Source organism: Triturus cristatus, chromosome 4_2 (genome assembly GCF_964204655.1).
Source record: "Triturus cristatus chromosome 4_2, aTriCri1.1, whole genome shotgun sequence".
In the NCBI taxonomy this organism is placed as follows: Eukaryota; Metazoa; Chordata; class Amphibia; order Caudata; family Salamandridae; genus Triturus; species Triturus cristatus.
The window spans coordinates 234,161,420-234,179,704 of record NC_140586.1 but is presented as its reverse complement, the minus strand read 5'-3'; the positions used below and the strand labels follow the sequence as shown (position 1 = coordinate 234,179,704).

Here is an 18,285-nt window from a genome sequence, read left to right as displayed (position 1 = left end):
GGCCATCCTCTGCTCCTCTTTCTCCTTTTCCAGCCTTGCTAAGTCCCATGTGAGCTGTCTCTTCTCTCTCCGGTCTGCTAACTCCACTTCGGATAAGCCCCCACTAGAGACAGTGCTGCCCTTCCTAGAAAGTGTCCTGGGCCCTGCTGACAGGTTCCCCACCTCAGGTTGGTACATCTCAGCCCCCTCGGGGTCAGGCTCTCCATCCCTGTCCTCTTCCTCAGCCTTGCTTTCCCTGCGTGCCTCCCCCCAAGCCCTTAAGCTGGTTTGAAGTGCACCCTTCTTTGCTCCTGGGGGACAGTACACCCCCTCTCGCTGGCAAAACTCCCTGAGTTGGGCCACAGTGTACGTGTCTAGATTTTCAAGAACAAACTCCATCTTGCCCACTCAGGTTAGAGGACAGGTTTTGTGCAGTAACAATGCAGGGGGGTACCTTTAGTAATACCTCCTCCCACCACCAGAGTAAATTTGGAAAAAACAAAAACCCACAATTAGGAAGGCCGCTGTGAGAAAACTCCCGGTGTAGGCCTATGGACTACCCACAGTTATTGTTGAGTATATGTAGGCACAGCTCTATCCCACCGCTGAACACCAATTTATGTTGGAAACAGCCCCACCCCCACTCCGCAGGGTGGTGGAGGGCCTTCCCGAACACACTGTGGTAGCTTGGCTCGAGTGGTCAGGAAACAGGCGCAGTGCTAAGCATACAATATACCCATACAATAACCATGCGTGCATCCGTTCCAAAAACGACTCTACACCGTAAAAATTATGAAAATATCCTTTCTTTATCTTTTTCTCTTAGTTGCTGATTGGGAAAATAAATAACAATCACAATATACAAATTCTTAAATAGAGCAGGTCAAATAAATAATTGCTGTTTGCTGAAATAAATAGGGGTGATCATAAATAACAGGGCATAAATACAAGTGCAATATATACAGACAATTAAATACTTTGAGGTAATAAATACTGTACCAATAAATACTGTACCAATAAATACTGTACACCAACAAGTCCTGTGGACCTATAAACACAGTGCAGCATTAAATAGATAAGAATTTGATAAATACAGTATCCCCAATAAATAATTAGAAGTATACCGTACACTTCGTGAATCAGATGACACTTCAATTCTTAAGGGCTGATTTGGCCCAGGCACAGCTTGTAGGGTGTGGAAGGCTTGGGGGGTCCTACTCCCTGGCTGAGGCAAAGGCTGAGGCCTAAACTGAGGTAGATCAAAGGGGGGAATTCCAATGCCCTGGCTTTCCTCTCCACACAACCTCTCTAGGTTAGTCCCAGTTCACCCCAGGCACAGTCAGGTGGGTTTCAGCACCTCCCTAGCCCCTTAGAGTAGTCTCTCAGGTCTCCACAGGGCCTTAGGCGCCCTCTACTCCACTTACTGCCCTTTTCTGATGTTCCGACGCCGCTGGAGTCGTGTCGACGCCGTGAGGCGGTTCCGGTTCGGTCTCGGCGGCCTCGGCACAGTGTCAGTTCTTTGTCGACGCCGGTAGGCGGTTCCGGTCCGATGTCGGTGGCCTCGGTTCGATCTCGACCTCCGATTCGATGGCGTCGGGCAGTCTCTTCACGATGTCGACTTCGGGCGGCTCCGGTCCGATGGCGCTCTCGGCTCCGATGACGTCGGCCGGCCTGGCCTCGCTGTCGACTTCCGGCGACTCCGGGGTGCGATCCTCACCCCCGACCTCCGGTGCTCCTCCTCACAGGCTCCGGGCGACTCCGGAGTGCGATCCTCACTCCCGACCTCCGGTGCTCCTCTACCTCGGTCTCCGACGACTCCGGAGGGCGGACTTCACTCCTCCGATGACGCCGCTCGCTCGACCTCGGTTCACTTCCTCCTCGACCTCTGGTATTCCTCACGACCTCCGTCGGCGCCCTCTCACGACCTCAGGCGGCTCCGGGTACGACGTCTGCTACCTCAGTCAGCGCCGCTTCTCCACCTCGGGCTCCAGGTCTTCGGCTACTCGACGCCAGACTCCAGGGAAACCAGTTCTCAGGTCAGAATCTTGCTGTTTTCTTGGTTCTAAGGCCTGTTCCTGCTGTCCAGGTCCTTAGGATGGGTTTTTCTGTCTTCTTCCCACACAGGGCTATAGGCTGGGATCCATCAGTAGGGACAAGTATCAAGGGTGGGTTTATGGACCCCACTCCAGGCACAAGTTTCCACCCCTGCTGCTTCACTCCTTCCTCCTTCACTGTTGTGCTGCTCTCTCTTCACCAGTCAGGTGCCAACTGCCAGCTCCAACTGCCAACTGCCTCTCTTATCCTCCCAACATTCTAAACGGTTTCCAACTGTCACACAGTTCTGGAATCTCCTGGAAGGTTCTGGAAGGTGCTGGTAGGTTCCAGTGGATGCTGGTGATGTCACAGGAGGCCACCATTTTGTGCTTCAGGCCCTCAGACAGAAGTTTCAGGGGTAGCTAAAATGGCTCCCTGAATCTGTAGCAACACTAAAAAGTCTGGTGGTTCCCAAAAAGGAAAAATTCAAACAGGGTTTGAGGCAAAAGTGGGACAAAATAAATAATGATGAGGAGGGACCACCCAAAGGGCTGACAGGTCTAACAACCGTCTACTACTCTACCCTCTACTATCTACTACTTATTCTCTACTAATCAAGACTACTCACTCTCTACTACTCACTCTCTACTACTCACTCTCTATTACTCTCTAGTACTCACTCTCTACTACTCACTCTCTACTACTCACTCTCTCTACTACTCACTCTCTACTACTCTCTACTACTCCACCCTCTACTACTCTACCCTCTACTCTCTACTACTCACTCTCCACTACTCTCTACTACTCTCTCTCTACTACTCTCTACTACTCTACCCTCTACTCTCTACTACTCATTCTCTACTACTCTCTACTACTCACTCTCTACCACTCTCTACTACTCTCTACTACTCACTCTCTCTACTACTCTCTACTACTCATGCTCTACTACTCACTCTCTACTACTCACTCTCTACTAATCTCTACTACTCACACTCTACTACTCTCCACTACTCACTCTCTCTCTACTACTCTCTCTCTACTACTCTCTACTCACTCTCAACTACTCTACCCTCTACTCTCTACTACTCACTCTCTACTACTCTCTACTATTCACTCTCTACTACTCTCTACTACTCACTCTCTACTACTCTCTCTCTACTACTCACTCTCTACTCTCTACCTCTCTACCTCTCTCTCTCTACCTCTCTCTACCTCTACCTCTCTACGCGCACACAACACTAATCCTTATGGGTTCCAGAGTAGCGTGCTACTTGCACTTCAAAACCCCATCAGGGGTAATAAGCGCTATATAAATACAAACCTCTTTCCCTCTTCTATCCCGCCACCTACCGTTCTCTACCCAAATAACTGAATAACATTTCCACTACTCAAATTACTTCATATTTTACTATACTAATACTCAACACTATTCCTTTGTGGGTTCCGGAGTGGTGTGCTACTCGCCAGAAAAGTGCTTCAAAACCCATCAGGGGTAACAAGTGCTATATGAATGCAAACCTTTCTTCCCCTTTTATCCCTCCGCTATCCTTCTCACTCCAAATAACTGACTAATATTCACCACTGAATATCACTTTCATATTTCACCATATTAATTCACCACTAATCCTTTATGGGCTTCCTGAATAGTGTGCTTCGACACCCCATCAGTGGTAACAAGCGTTATATAAATACAAACCTTTTTTCCTCCTCTATCCTTCTGCTATCATTCCAAATCCAAATCCAAATAACTGACTAACCTATCCACCACTTAAAATGTACTTGCATGTTTCACTATACTATTTCAACACTAATCCTCTATGGGTCCCGGAGGCTACTCTTAGCCTCCCCGAAAAAGCACTTCGACGCCTCGTCAGGGGTAGGAAGCGCTATATAAATGCAATTACAATACAATACAATACATATGCACATATATATATACATATATATGCATATGCATTTATATATATATGTATGTGTATATATATACATACATACATAAACATATATATATATATATATACACACATCTGCATATCTATATAAATACAAATATAAAGCCTGCATACATATACATATACATATATGCATACATATGCATGTTATGTACATGAAAGTTTGAAAAACACTAATAAAGGCAAAGCTAAAAAGCCACCTAATTACAAACAGAATTGCTTTAACTTAAACGAGGGTGAGACCTATTGCATTATCAATGCTTGTTGCAAATACCTGTGAATGCACAAATGGAGGCTTGCAAGAGACAGGAGACCCCCACCTGCAAATGCAAAATGCTAGCATTCCAAGCAATACACCCTATACAAGTGAATCATTGTGGAAATGGCACTGTTGGGAGCACACAGCTAGCAATGGGACCAGTATCTCCCACTATGTCCAAATTGGCACTCACATTGATGAAGCTGTCCCACACAAAAATGATTCAATTTGAAAATGTGTTGTGACTGACAAGGTTAGTCTGTAAACATTCAATGTTTTGCAACTGCTGGAGTTGTCCGAACACACTGATCCGTTTCTTTGGGAATCAAAACTGAATGCTGCTGCTAGACTGGTTACAGGCTCCAAACGCAATGAGCGCATATCGCCAGTCCTAAAAACTCTAAATTGGCTCCCCTATGAAGCACGAATCCAGCTAAAAATTGCCACTATGACGCACAAAGCTATCCACTTCAAGACGCCCAGGTACCTGGCACAAAAACTTGAACTATCTTGTGGTGCAAGAGCCTCTAGAAGCGCCACTACCTTACTCTTGAAACCACCTATCCTTAACAAAAAGAGAACCTGTCACAGAGCCTTCTCTGGCACGGCTCCAAAGATATGGAACTCTCTTCCTCCAGAAATACGCAGAATCTCCAGAACAACGGTGTTCAAACTGGAAGTCAAAAGATTCCTGATGAATAAACTCCTTCAGTAATTGGGCTAGCCCCTTGGCCCGTTGACATTGTTCCTACTTCCATTGTTTCAACATTTACTACTACACTTTTTTTTGTTGTGACATACTGTGTCCCTCTGTCGTTACACTGTACCTTGTTTAACATAACTTCCATTTGAATTTTCGTGCACCTTATGATCATTTGTGTTTTTAACTTGTTGTTGTTACATTAATATCATTCCAGTTCTAGTTTGATTGTAAAGCGCTCTGATATCCCTTGGGATCTTGTTCGCTCTATATAAAACTTTATAAATAAATAAATCACAAGAAATGGTGGAATACCACTTGCTAAGCACTCCTAAATGCAATTCATAAGGTATTGCAATGTTGACAATATGGGGCAGATGGATCAAGACAAGTGGCCACCACAAAGTCACACTACGTAACGCAAAGCAGTGCAAACTGTTGGTAAAGTATTTACTTTCCATGCAACACATTTTTGTGCTGAAAAGTTGCCCTAAAATCCAGCAAATAGTATTTTGTGCTGCTTTGCTTTAGGGGGAACGTTTAATGGGTGGTCGTTGGGCATTCCAATGCTTCCACCCACGGTTTCTGTTGCAAAGGCAGATCTACAAAGATTGTCAAACCTGGCTTTGCATCAAAAATTAATGTCTCATTGAGGCAGACACAAACGTGCATGCATGACATTACCCCAGGTCACTCTTGTCCTTGTCCCCTTCATCACTATTGAGATGTAGCCCTCTCGCCATTCAGAAACGAGCAAAGGGGCAGGCCAACTAAAAAAAGATTTCTCTCTAAGTATAAATAACCTGAACAGTAAGAACACATGTAAGAGGGGCAGTCTTCATGGGAGGATACAAAATCCAAAAAGGAGGGACTACTTAGTGTATTCACCAATGAAAAGCTAGCATTTCTGAAGGACAGCAAGAGGACCCAATGAAAAAGAGGGTCGTTTTTTCAAGCCCATATCCTAGATAGAGCATGTCTTGAAAGGACAGCGCAAGCCCTGCCTAGGCAAGACCTAAAAAGAACAGAGGAATGCTCATAGAGATTGCCCCTCCCCCTCACTCTGGAACCTACATAGGCAATACTTAACCAGCATTCCACCTGAACTACCAAGCCCTCCATATGAAGGCTGACAATTTGCGAGTGAGTGTGAGTGTAATGAATGGGACGAGGACAACAGGATTAGGAGTAATGAAGATAACCGGTAAGTAATGAGACATTAGGCAGCCTGTTTGTACACAAGCACAGGGGATAAGAGTTGCAGAAAGCCATATTTAATGAATGTAGCTGAGAGCACTGGTCTCTCTCCAAGGGAAACAACTTTGGTTTCTGCACTGCTTTGCGCTATTTCTTAGAAAATGTTTGAGTTGCAAATCATTTACAAATTGCATTGCAATTTAGCAATATTGTATTCTTGTTTTCCTCCCTCACAAAGACTCCTCTGTGTGGATGAAAAAGATTTTGTACATCGTTCCCTACATCTACAAAGAATGAAGATCTGCGGCACATAGTCTGCTGTTGAAAACATATATGAATTTCTTGCAGATTTCGGAATTATTTTATTTTTTGCACACATTTTGGGGAATTTTCCATGTTTTCTATCAAGGCCTGAATGGTCAGAAAGAGACAATGTGTGCCTAAGCATCAGAAATGAAGAAGGAATGACTGGAGCTAAGAAGCAGTGCTATCACAGCAATTATCATTGTATGGCAGTCACACAGCAGCAGTAATGACTGAGGCAATACATTATTGTAATGGCAGCTCAAGTGAACTGGCGGCGAGGTTGAGGGTTACATGTCGCTATATCATGCTCAAAATATTGACTTGCAAAAATATTGCATCTGTAAACTCAACAGCCACTATATTATCAAAATATAGAGATGTACACATATATTTACGAATCGTCTCTCCCCAAACACTTACCGTAACAATATTGTGGCTAAGATATTTTTCCAGGTCCCTAATTCGACCAGGAGGTAGTGATAAAACCCCCTTTCTGAGTAGTGGGGACCTGCGTATTAAATCTTTCAGGGAAGTCATCCAGCCACAGTCACTCAGAAGAGGCTCTGCTCCACCCACTGACAGTGAATGTGTCAGGCACGTGTCTGTTCTTAAAGCACAAACACACAACAGGTGGGTGTGTAAAAGAGCAGACCACATGGCATAATGACATAGGGGGGCTGCAAGAGTATATGTGAGAGGAGAACAGAAATGTTGACATCAAGATGCAGGGGGGGGGGCAACAGAGGCCTGACCTATTTCAATTATTTTCCCAAACATTTAGGAAAATTGAAAACAAATGAATACAGCTAAAAAAAGTCTGATGTAGTATAGTTAATTATTTTCGCATTAAGCAGACAGATAGTTACATGCAACTTTTGTGTTTTATTCAGACTTGGAAACGTTCCCTGCGCAATTTAACATTATATGCAGTTTTTCACATTTTTTATGAAGAGTTTAACTGCCTCTCATTACCTTTAATGGAAAACCGTTGTACTTGTCTTTGTCAATTGTCTTTTTTTCTTTGTTTTTGCACCACCTTGTTAACTATTGCTTGTGCTTGCCATTATATCTGAATGGTATCCATACATATATTAAGAATGGCATCTAATTGTGGGAGTGCTGCATACATCATTTTATCCAGACAGTGTTTGAACATGCATCCGTAATATCTTCAGACGTGCTGTGCATAGCATATGAACATGCCTCTATAATGGCTCTGGCAATGTTGTGCGCATCATTAAATTAGCATAGTATATTAACATGCCTTTTTAATGGTTTCAGTAGTCCTGTGCAAACCATTAAATCAGCATAACATGCTAACATGTATTTATATTTGCTCAGGTAGTGCTGTGCATGCCATTATACCAGCATAGTAAACAGACATGGTTTTAATATGGCTCCAGTAGTGCTGTGCACGCAATTATATTCGCACAGTACACAAATATGCCTTTATCATCGCTCGGGTAGCGTTTCCCATACCATTATATCTACGTAGTATACTAACATACCTTAAAAATAGCTCAGGTAGTGTGGTGCATGCCGCCAGATCCACTTATACAAATATGTCGTTATAATGACTCCAGTAGTTCTGTGCACCTATTACATCAGCACATTTTACAAAAATGCCTTTATTATTGCTCGGGTATTGCTTCACATGCTATTATATCCAAATAATATACTAACATGCATTTTGACGGCTCCAGCAGTTCTGTGCATACCACTATATCCACATAGTATATAAAATGCCTTTATAATTGCTCCAATAGTGCTGTGCATGCAATTATATCCGCATAGCATACTAACATACAATCATATTGGCCTGGGTAAGACTGCTCACTCAATTGTATTCGCACAGAATACACATTTCTGTTTGTAATACATGGGATTCTGCATTCCCTGTATAAACGCCTGTCTCCAATTTCTTTATAATACATGAAATTCTGGAATCCCTGTATAAACGGCAGGCTCAAATGTTTTAATAATCAGCGAATTGTGACGCGCCGATTACAATGAAAAGATATCAGACCTTGACTATTATACATCATGCCGTCGAGTTCTGGCAACACAATGCCTGCTGCCAAAGCCAGCAGCGGAGGTGAAACGAACAGAGCATAATTGAAGCAGCAGTTTGAAGCAACGAAAACAGAACTTTTCTTTTCTTTCTTCTGCTTTACTTTAATAGCTTACAGTGATAAATGTGTTTCTTTGTTCCGCTCCTAAGATAGCAAAAAACTAGAATCTGTCTGCATGTTTCTACACATTCCTAGTTACTGCAGCTTTCTTTTATTTTAAAAAAAAATACTGACTTGTATTGACCTGTTTCTAATATCTGTTTGTGACAATTATCTAACAGGTTTTTGATGTGTTTAATTTTGCACTAGGGTTTTTTATTTTTACTCTTCAATGTTTGCAAACATGCTCGCTCTTTTATATGGAAGAGCTACAAACCAAGGTTTTATGTGGTTTTTGGTGGGAAAGGTGATGGTGGGACCAAGTATTATATGGGATAAAGTACCCCCTGGCAGATGTCCCTGATAACAGTATTGCAAGTCACATCAGAGTTCCATAACCGTATAAAGGAACTCAGCCTTTGGCCTTGTTTCTCTATACGGTTCTGTAATTCCTCTGTGATTTGCAATATCCTTATAATGTGCTTCAGGGGGTACTTTACCCCTTATATAATCGGTGACTTGTGGTGCAACTAGTTGCCAATTATGAAGAAAAGATGTCAGAACTCAATTGTATTTGCAATAGAGTTCAGACTTCACAATGCCTGATGCCAGACCAGCAGCCAAGGTAAAAGGCATGTCATGTCATGGAGCCGCTGTTTAAAGTAATGGAAATAAAACACAGCTTTTCTTTCTCCTGCCCTATTTTACTAGCTTGCAGTGACTACAAGAAATAACAGGATTATTTTTGCATTCCTTAGATAATTATAGCAAAGTTAGGGTATTTCTCCGTCTTTCTATACAATCTGAGCTACTGTAGTTTTTTGTATTAAAAATAACGGACTTGTATAGAACTGTTTCTAATATCTTTTTGCAACAAATATATAACAGGGTTTTGATGTGTTTAATATTGCTCTAGATGTTCGACTTTTATTTTTCATATTTGCGAACATGCTCTATTTTTCATATGAAAGAGCTATGCACCAAAGTTTTAAGTGGCTTGTGGGAAAGGTGGAGGTGTGACCATGTATTATATGGAATAACATACCTCATGGCGTACATATTAAGGATATTGCAAGTCACCTTGGAGTTCCATAACCTTATAAAGGAGCTCAGCCTTTGGCCTCGGTCCTCTATATGGTCTCCTCGCTGACTTGCAATATCCTTATAATGTACAACATGGGGTACTTTATTCCTTATATAATACATGGGATTCTGTAATCCCTGTATAAACATCTATCTCTAATTTCTTTATAATCAGCAACTTCTGGCGCACTGAGCCACCAATTAAAAAGAAACAATGTCAGAAGCCAACTGTAAAAACTTATTACAGTTGAGTTCAGATGCCAGCAGTGGAGGGGGAAGGCAGGTCAGGACATGAAGCAGCTAATTAAAGCAATCAAAATGAAATGTTCCTTTTTTCTGTTCTGTTTTTTTTTACTCTACAGTGCCAAGAAAATATATGGCAACATATTTATTTTTTGCACTCCTTGGGAAACTATAGAAAAGTTAGAATATTTCTGCATGTTTCAGCAGCACCTTTTTTTTCTTTAAAAACTGACTTCTATTCAATTGCTTCTAATATCTGTTTTCATCAACAAGATAACAACTTTTTTAAAGTGTTGGATTTTGCACTAGTGACTCTATTTTTATTCTTCATGTTTGCAAACAGGCTCTCTCCTTCATATGAAAAAACTACGCACATAGGTATTAAGAGGCTTATGGGAAAGGTGATGATGTGACCATGTAAAGGGATAACGTACCCCCTTCCGTACATTTTAAGGATATTGAAAGTCTCCTCAGAGTTCCATAACCTTACATGAAAACTTGACCTTAGACCTTGTTCCTCTATATGGACATGAAACTCCCCAGTGACTTGCAATATCCTTATAATGTACAGCAAGGGGGAACTTAATCCCATATATATGGGCTGCAGTGGTGCTGTGCACGCTGTTATAATGCACAGCATCATTGTATGGCGCTGAGTGGGATGGGTATGCCCAGACGTGGGTCCCGGGCAAACTGTGTCACTGGATCTAAGCTTTAACTGGTAGATGAGCCCAAACTAGGACTTACCAAGTGCTTAATTTGAGCCAGTGGTTGCTGGTGGGGGCCACATGCTCTTATTTTTAGGGAACCTCACTTTTTTTTACTGCTCCCATGGTAAAAGAGGGAAAAACACACAATTCAAAAAGATGGAGGAAGGGAAAGAAAGAAAAACCTCTTCAAAGGCAGAAAGCAGGAACATGCAAGAGTGAGATAAAGAGTCGGGGAGTGTCTGGTAGTGGATTAAAGAGGCATGAGCTGGATTTAAGACTGCCATCTTTGGAATTTGGTGTGCTGGTATTTAACTGCACCAGCCGCAGACTTCTGAGAAGAGCTTTGAGCACTGGCCCTCATCATTTTACATATTAAGCACTGGCTAAACCGGTCCTGGGTTGCTTGTATTTCAGTTCCGCTAGGACCTGGCCTGGCAGTTCGGGCTGGACTGCTCTCATTGGAGGAGGGTAAAGAGTGATTTGCATAGGGCTGGGTCCAAACTGAAGCGGCATGGTGTGCAAAATAATAATGGACTGGAATGCGGCCTGAGTAATTACCAGTGGTTGAGATTCATTCAAGCATTTCATCCATCACATTTTTGTATACTTTAGTTTGTTGTCCTAAGTTGCACAGGTATGCCCAGACGTTGGTCTTGTGCATACTGGGTCACTTGAACCAAGCTATACCTAGCTGTTAAGCCCCAGTTAGGGCCAAACCAGTCATGTGTTCCTTGTGTTCAGGTTAAGGGAGAACTTGGCCTGGCAGTTCGGGCTGGACTGCTCCCATTGGAGCAGGGTAAAGACTGATTTGCATAGGGTTGGGTCCAAACTGAAGTGGCATGGTGTGCAAAATAATGATGGATTGAGCTGGTGTGCAAAATAATGATGGATTGGGATGCGGCCTGAGTAATTACCAGTGGTTGAGATTCATTCAAGCATTCCATCCATCACATTTTTGTATACTTTAGTTTATTGTCCTAAGTTGCACAGGTATGCCCAAACGTTGGTCTTGTGCATACTGGGTCACTGGAACCAAGCTATACCTGGCTGGTAAGCTCTAATTAGGGCCAAACCAGTCCTGTGTTCCTTGTGTTCTGGTTCAGGGAGAACTTGGCCTGGCAGTTCGGGCTGGACTGTTCCCACTGGAACAGGGTCAAGACTAATTTGCATATGGCTGGGTCTAAACTGAGGTGGCATTGTGTGAAAAATAATGATGAATTGGAATGCGGCCAAGCGACAGAGATTTATTCGAGCATTCCATACTTTAGAGTTTCACCCTAAGTGGGATGAGTATGCCCAGACGTGGGTCATATGCACACTGTGTCAATGGAATCAAGTTATACCTGGCTGATGAGCCCTAAATAGGGCTAAACCAGTCTTGGGTTGCTTGTCTTCCAGTTCAGGGAGGGCCTGGCCTGGCCTGGCAGTTTGGGCTGGACTGTTCCCATTGGAGCTGGGTCAAGACTGATTTGCATATGGCGGAGTCCAAACTGAGGTGGCATTGTGTGCGAAATAACTATGGATTGCTGTGCAAGCCATTATATATGGGAAAAGGGAATTATAAGGAATTGGCAATTCACTGAGGAGTTGTGACTAGAGTTGTCACAAGTCACCTATAATAAGGACATTAGAGACAGGCTTTTATACCATAATTGCATGCTCCCATGTATTATGTCAATGCCTTCCTTGAGTAAGTTATCTGTCGCTCCTGCGTGGACCACATAAACGACTTCATTATGACTAGGGCTCCCTGTTTTCCGTTTTTACAGATTTTTACAGATAAATACAGACAGAAAACTATTTATTTTCCTGTTGGTGTTTATTTTTAAATACAGAAAAATACGGAATATAGGTCTTCTTTGGATGATTTGTTCTACAGTCAATCATGAGTGACAGCTCAGCAGGAGTACAAATTGAGAGGTATAGGAGATGAAAAAAGACAATAGATTTCCCAATTAAGTGCAGATCTAGTTATTGATACTATTCTACAAGGGAGACGGCCTTAACAACAAATTTTTTACAACGAGTAGCCTTAACAACGATTCCTAAACAACGACCTGGACCTGAACCACGGCCTCCTTAACCACTACTTCATTTACAACGACTGATTGAGCTCCGATTTTCAAAGGTAAGTTTATTATTTTCTTATGTAACCTCTAGCAGAGGCAGCCATCATCCATTCAGGGGAGATATACTTTCTGGTTACACATTTTAGATTAATTTTAAATTAATATGTATACAAGAAATGTACAGAGTTACTGTTGTAATGGGAAACATAGTCTATTCCTTAGTTCTTCTACACAGCTTTTTACTGACATTTGCCTAGTAACGTTTTATTTGTAAATTTGTGATAGGTGAGAACCTCTTAGACATATTTATTTGTTTAGTAAGGAGAGTCAGTTCGGAGCTGTGGCTTCCATGACGGATTGATGCAAAGGTTGCTGGGAATACACATCTGGAATGGGACACATTTGCATCATTCTTGAGCATTACCAGAGTCTGCAAATCGGGCCCATGCTATCCTTCTGGTTCCTGCGATGGCCTTTTATCTGCTTTTATGATAATTAAAAGTTACATATCAGAATGTCATAAAATGTGTGAGATGTTCTGAGATTTCCCCAGAGACAAAGGCATCCTTATGTGATGTGCGATATCACTGAGACCAGAACAAATGCCACTTCCTGCGATATGGCAAAGGGGTCAAAGCTCACGTGATGTGCCTAACTCTGCCTGGTATTTTTTGGGAAATGCTGCCATTCTTCCTCTGTGTGTGGAGTATCCAGGCTGTTGTTCATGTATGAACACGTCAGCAGCTCCCGGCGCAAGGCAGGGGTCTCCAGATTTAAGTGTATGGAGGAACAACGCGATCGCTGCTACTACTGACAATAGGAGTATTACTACTAATAGTAATTGTAATAATTAGTAATAAAATAATGAGAACAGTAGTAATAATAACGCTAATAATGACTATTCTAGAGGGAAAACTGGCTGTTCTGGTCTGAAAGGCCGGCATGGCATGGGCGAGTGTGTCGTCTGTCATGAGACCAGTTACACCTTAGAGAGGAGGCCCACAGTGTAATCTCCACAAACAGAGGAAGAATTGTAGCATTTCCCCAAAATAACAGGCAGAGTTAGGTACTCAGCGCTGATTTCAAAAGTACGGGGCAGACCTTCAACATAAAAAAGCACACCGCTGATAACTGACATGGCTACAAGTGCCCGGTAGATCTTTGTATAATTTATTTATTTATTTTATTTATTTATTAAGTTTTATATAGCGCTGGCTATACCCGGAGGTATCAGAGCGCTTTACACAAGGAAAAAACATTGTTTCAGAACATGGTTACAAAATTACATCTGTTACTTGAGCGTAGTTACAGGAATTACATGAGTACAAAAGCATAGCATAAATATAAGGTACAAAATAGGCAAGAGAAAAGAAGAATAGGGGAGAGAGGGAAGGAATAGGGGAGGTAGAGGATAATAATGGAGGGAGGAGGAGGGGGAGGGTAAAGGAGGCACAACGGGAAGATGAGGAAAAACAGTGTCCGACGTCCGGCTGGGTAGGTGACGGCCGAGGGGTGAACCAGAGCCAAACTCCTCTATAGCTGTGTGGGACATCTCCACCGGTCATCGGCCAGAGGTTGCTCTGGCACCGCAGTACATACAGAAAGGTTATAGTTTCCACCAAGGGGGGCATGGTCCAAAAGGTTCCATCGAGCACGCCGGTCACGGTGTACGGTGCTGTGCTCCCAGCGGTAATGGGGTAAAAACCCAGGCCTCAGCTGTGTGAGACTCTCTTGTCGCTGTGGACTCTCTCAGAGTGGTCTCTGAGACTCCAGGACATAAATGCTGGACCTCTCCCCAACAAGGGGAGAAGAAGTGCTTTGGAAAGGGGCCCACTCATGGTGACCATTATTCAAAAATAGGTGTGTCATATTAATGCTTACAAGGCAGGGGAGCATCATCCATCGCAGCGTGGTAATCGCAGGCGTCCAAGAAGTGGGTAGATAGAGACATTTTGGAGCAGTCGATGGGCCGCCATTATGAGGAGGACAGAGCGGAGGACCAGATGCCGGCGGTAGCAACAGGGCATGGCAATCAAAGCAATCAAGGCCTTGTCATTTTAAAGCTTACAAGGCAGAGGAAAGTCGGCCATCGCAGTGTGGTGATTGTAGGGACAGATAATGGTGCATGGATGCACGACATCTGAACGGCAATTAAAAGTATCGGGATGTGCGGGAGAGTGCGGGCAAACAGAAGACGCAAGGGGGTTGGGCACTCGTGGCTCTGCTCAGCTCCCGCCAGAATTCTCCAGAGCCATGCTTAGCGTTCGGAGTGCACCTCGCGGATTCCCCTCTCAATGTCGGGTTCCTTGTGAGTATGGAGCTGCTGGCAGCGAGTTAATGCTCTGGCAAGGCGGGGGCAGGGGGGCAACTCAATACGCAGCATAGTGATGCTTCTCTTCCCTCACTGGTGTTAGGTGACTCGCAATGTGCCCCTCACTTCTGCAACCTCTGCCTCCCGCACAGTGATGTTGATTGGTGCTGAGGTGTAACTCGCTCCTTATGCAGGGCTGTCTCTGGCAGCAGCCATTCGAAGGTCAGGCACTCTCGTCCATTCAGTGCCACCATGGATTTTCACTCAATAATCGAGAGGGAGGGTTCCACTGACCTCTATTTCATAGTGCTGATGTTTTTCATGGACACTGTGAGGGACTCCTTGCGAGTGTGGAGCTGCTGGTGGCGTATAATAAACAGTGTCTCACCCTTGTAGAAAGAAATTCAGGAGGAAAATCCTTTGGCACATTGCAGATCGTATTGTATAGTGGAATTCAAATTTTTAAAAAATGTAACACGGTTCATTGCCAAAGAGGCCCACTGAAGGTTCATTGCAAATGAGTGAAGCAAGATAACATAAATATTGCAAGTCCGCTAAAGCACAGCCAGAAAGCAAGTTGCTCATGGTATGTTCTGTTTTTATGGTAGTGGAAGATTCGGTAAATATGTAAATTGAATATCTCTTGTGGTTCAGGAAGTCGTGGTTCAATACTTAGGGGTTTGGCTTTGATCGTTGTTTAGCCTTCGTGGTTTAGGCACTCGTGATTTAGGAGGTAGTTGTATAATCATACAACCATTCTATAATTCAAGTGTTTTCAGATAACGCTATTGCACTGTATACTTCTGTAACCTTTTGGACATTCAAATGCGAGTATTCATTTATCAGTCAAATAATTGGGGGAAAATACCCATTGCAGCTTCATTTATGTAGAAAACAGAAAATAAAAATAGATAAATACAGAAAAAATTAGCAAAAAATAAATATGGTTAAATACCGATGGAAATGTCAAAAAAATAAACCATAAAACCGGGAGCCCTAATTATGACTTACTTTTTCCTCCAGTAGGCCGGGCCCGGTCACTACTAACCATCATCCTCAGAGTAGTTCTCTGGTTTAACAGTGTACCAGAGGGTTGAGCTTTTGTCACTACTAGGTGGACTCCACACAGTATATACCCTGGTTGACCCTCTGATGCACACCAATATGCGTCTTGCCTGCAATGATACAGGCAAACTGCAAAGATGGTAAGCACCTTCTTGTGCACTTGCACACATTCTAACACTCTGCAACACTCCATGCTTATACACAGTAATTTTCGACACACCGTGCTCACTCACTAGAAGACTACAACCCATCCAGAACTCAGCAGCCAGACTCATCCTCAACCTCCCAAACAGCACTCACATCACACCACACCTCAGCGAGCTCCACTGGCTCCTGATACACACACGCGCTCATTTCAAACTCCTCACCTAAACAGTCGCAGCTCCTTCCACCAACCACCCAGACACAGATCGCCAGGACAGGTGTTCTCCTGCATCGCTCGTAAAGCGTGGCACGGCCCCCACTCCACATCAGAGCCTCCTCCTCTCTTCCTGAACTCTGCAAGCTGGGGGACCTGGCTTTCCAATTAACCAATCAAAGTGCCATAGACAGGGCTAGGCACACGCACCTGCTCAGCACCAAGAAACTACCCTCACGGGTGATAGTGCGTTTAACAAATACACATAACATGACATGCTAATACCACATCTTCAAACCCCACGCACCTCAACTAGCATGCCCCATACATTCCAAATAACAAAGAATGCCCTTTTTAATCATGCACTGAGAAGCGCACACAGTAAGCAGACGCATATCAGAGTGCTTCAAAACCTTGCCAGGGATACGAAGCGCTTTATAAATTATATAACTCAATCCCTGTTTACTCAAATTCCCTGAAAGTATTTTTGGCCCCACAAGGCGTAAGAAAACGCATTACAAGTACTAGCACAATCCAGGGAGTAGGGTATTATGCACTGGCAAGGTGTCTAAGGCACAAGGGTTGAGAAGGGTGCCATCAGGTTAGAGTGATAAGATCCGGGTGACTTTTCCAATTTAAGAAGCTTTGACATCCAAGGAGGAAACCGGAAGCATGTTGTTTCATGTCAGACACATTTTGCAATATTCAGAAAATGTTCTTTCCCAAACACTTGTCAAACTTGCTATTCAAGTCACAATACCAAAGCACCAGACAGTGAGAGCTCCCACAACCAGTGACCTGTCAGTGCCACATGGCACCAGCAAAGGCTGCTCCGTCCCGCCGTGAGTGGACTGCCGGGAAGTACACATGTAACTCCCAGCAGAGCCCTGTCGGATCTGCACGACCGGCAGTGCCATCAGTGTGACCTGTCTCCGGCAGTGCTCGGCACAGCATGTGCTTCTGTGACTCAATGTGTAAACCTTTCTCAATCCCTCGCTGGTACAGGCAGGCACTGAGGCAACAGAAATTTCACACACAGTCAGTGGAGAGCCGGGACGACATTCACAAAACACGCACTCCGTGACTGAACCCTCTCACTCCAAACCTCAGCCCCCACCCATAACCCCCAACAAGACACAGAAAAGCATTTCACCTACCCGTCTCCCACGACCACACACTTGATAGAGAGGGTCTGCATTTTTGCCGAAAATTGAGGGGAGGCCTGCCCCCCACGGAGGCACTGTCACTGGAGGAGAGGTTCGCCTGCCCAGGTGCGGGGGGCACCCTGAGACTGCTCGAGTGTGGGGGTGGGTCGGCAGTTGGGGGGCTGCTCAGGTGCGAGGCTAAGAAAGAACAGTGAGGTAAAACCGAAACAGTATCTGGTGGGAGGAAGCCCGCTCAGGCGTGGGGCCGGAGAAAGGCCTCGAGGCGTCCTTTGAAATGAGACGTGCAGAAGGGACAACGTCCGACGCGGGAAGAGCAGCGCGGCTGTCACGCGCACAGGTGACGGATCGAGGCGGGCGCGAGGTGAGGGGCCGAAGGTGTCCACCTGCCTCCTGGCCTCTCTGTGCAGGGTGTGCTGCAGCAGGCAGTCCTTCCTGGTGACTCAATAGTTTCCTGGGACAGGGAGCGGGGGCAGAGCAAGGGCCCCTCCCCAGAGCCCCATTGGAGGAACCTTGGACATTTTCGTCTCAGACTTCCTGGAGTAGGTGTGTGACAAGGAGGGTGGGGAGGGCTTTTTCAGGTGCTGTTTTCCCGGAGCGGGGGTGAGGAAGGAGGAGGGGAGAGAAAGGAGGTAGAGTGGAACGGGTAGCTAGAGCACAGAGGGTGAGGAGACAAAAGGGGGGT

General features: G+C 44.3%; 1 protein-coding gene across 3 annotated transcripts in view; it reads right to left on the bottom strand.

Moving 5' to 3' along the window:
* LOC146833509 (ras-related C3 botulinum toxin substrate 1-like) overlaps positions 1-18,061 on the bottom strand; it is a 95,416-nt gene extending 77,355 nt beyond the window's left edge. For all 3 annotated transcript variants that reach the window (XM_085601356.1, XM_085601355.1, XM_085601357.1), the window contains exon 1: positions 17,595-18,061. In XM_085601356.1, coding sequence (XP_085457482.1) covers positions 17,595-17,635 — 41 coding nt within the window. In that variant the 5' untranslated portion in view covers positions 17,636-18,061. The remainder of the gene's footprint in view (positions 1-17,594) is intronic.
* Between the last annotated feature and the right edge of the window lie 224 nt (positions 18,062-18,285).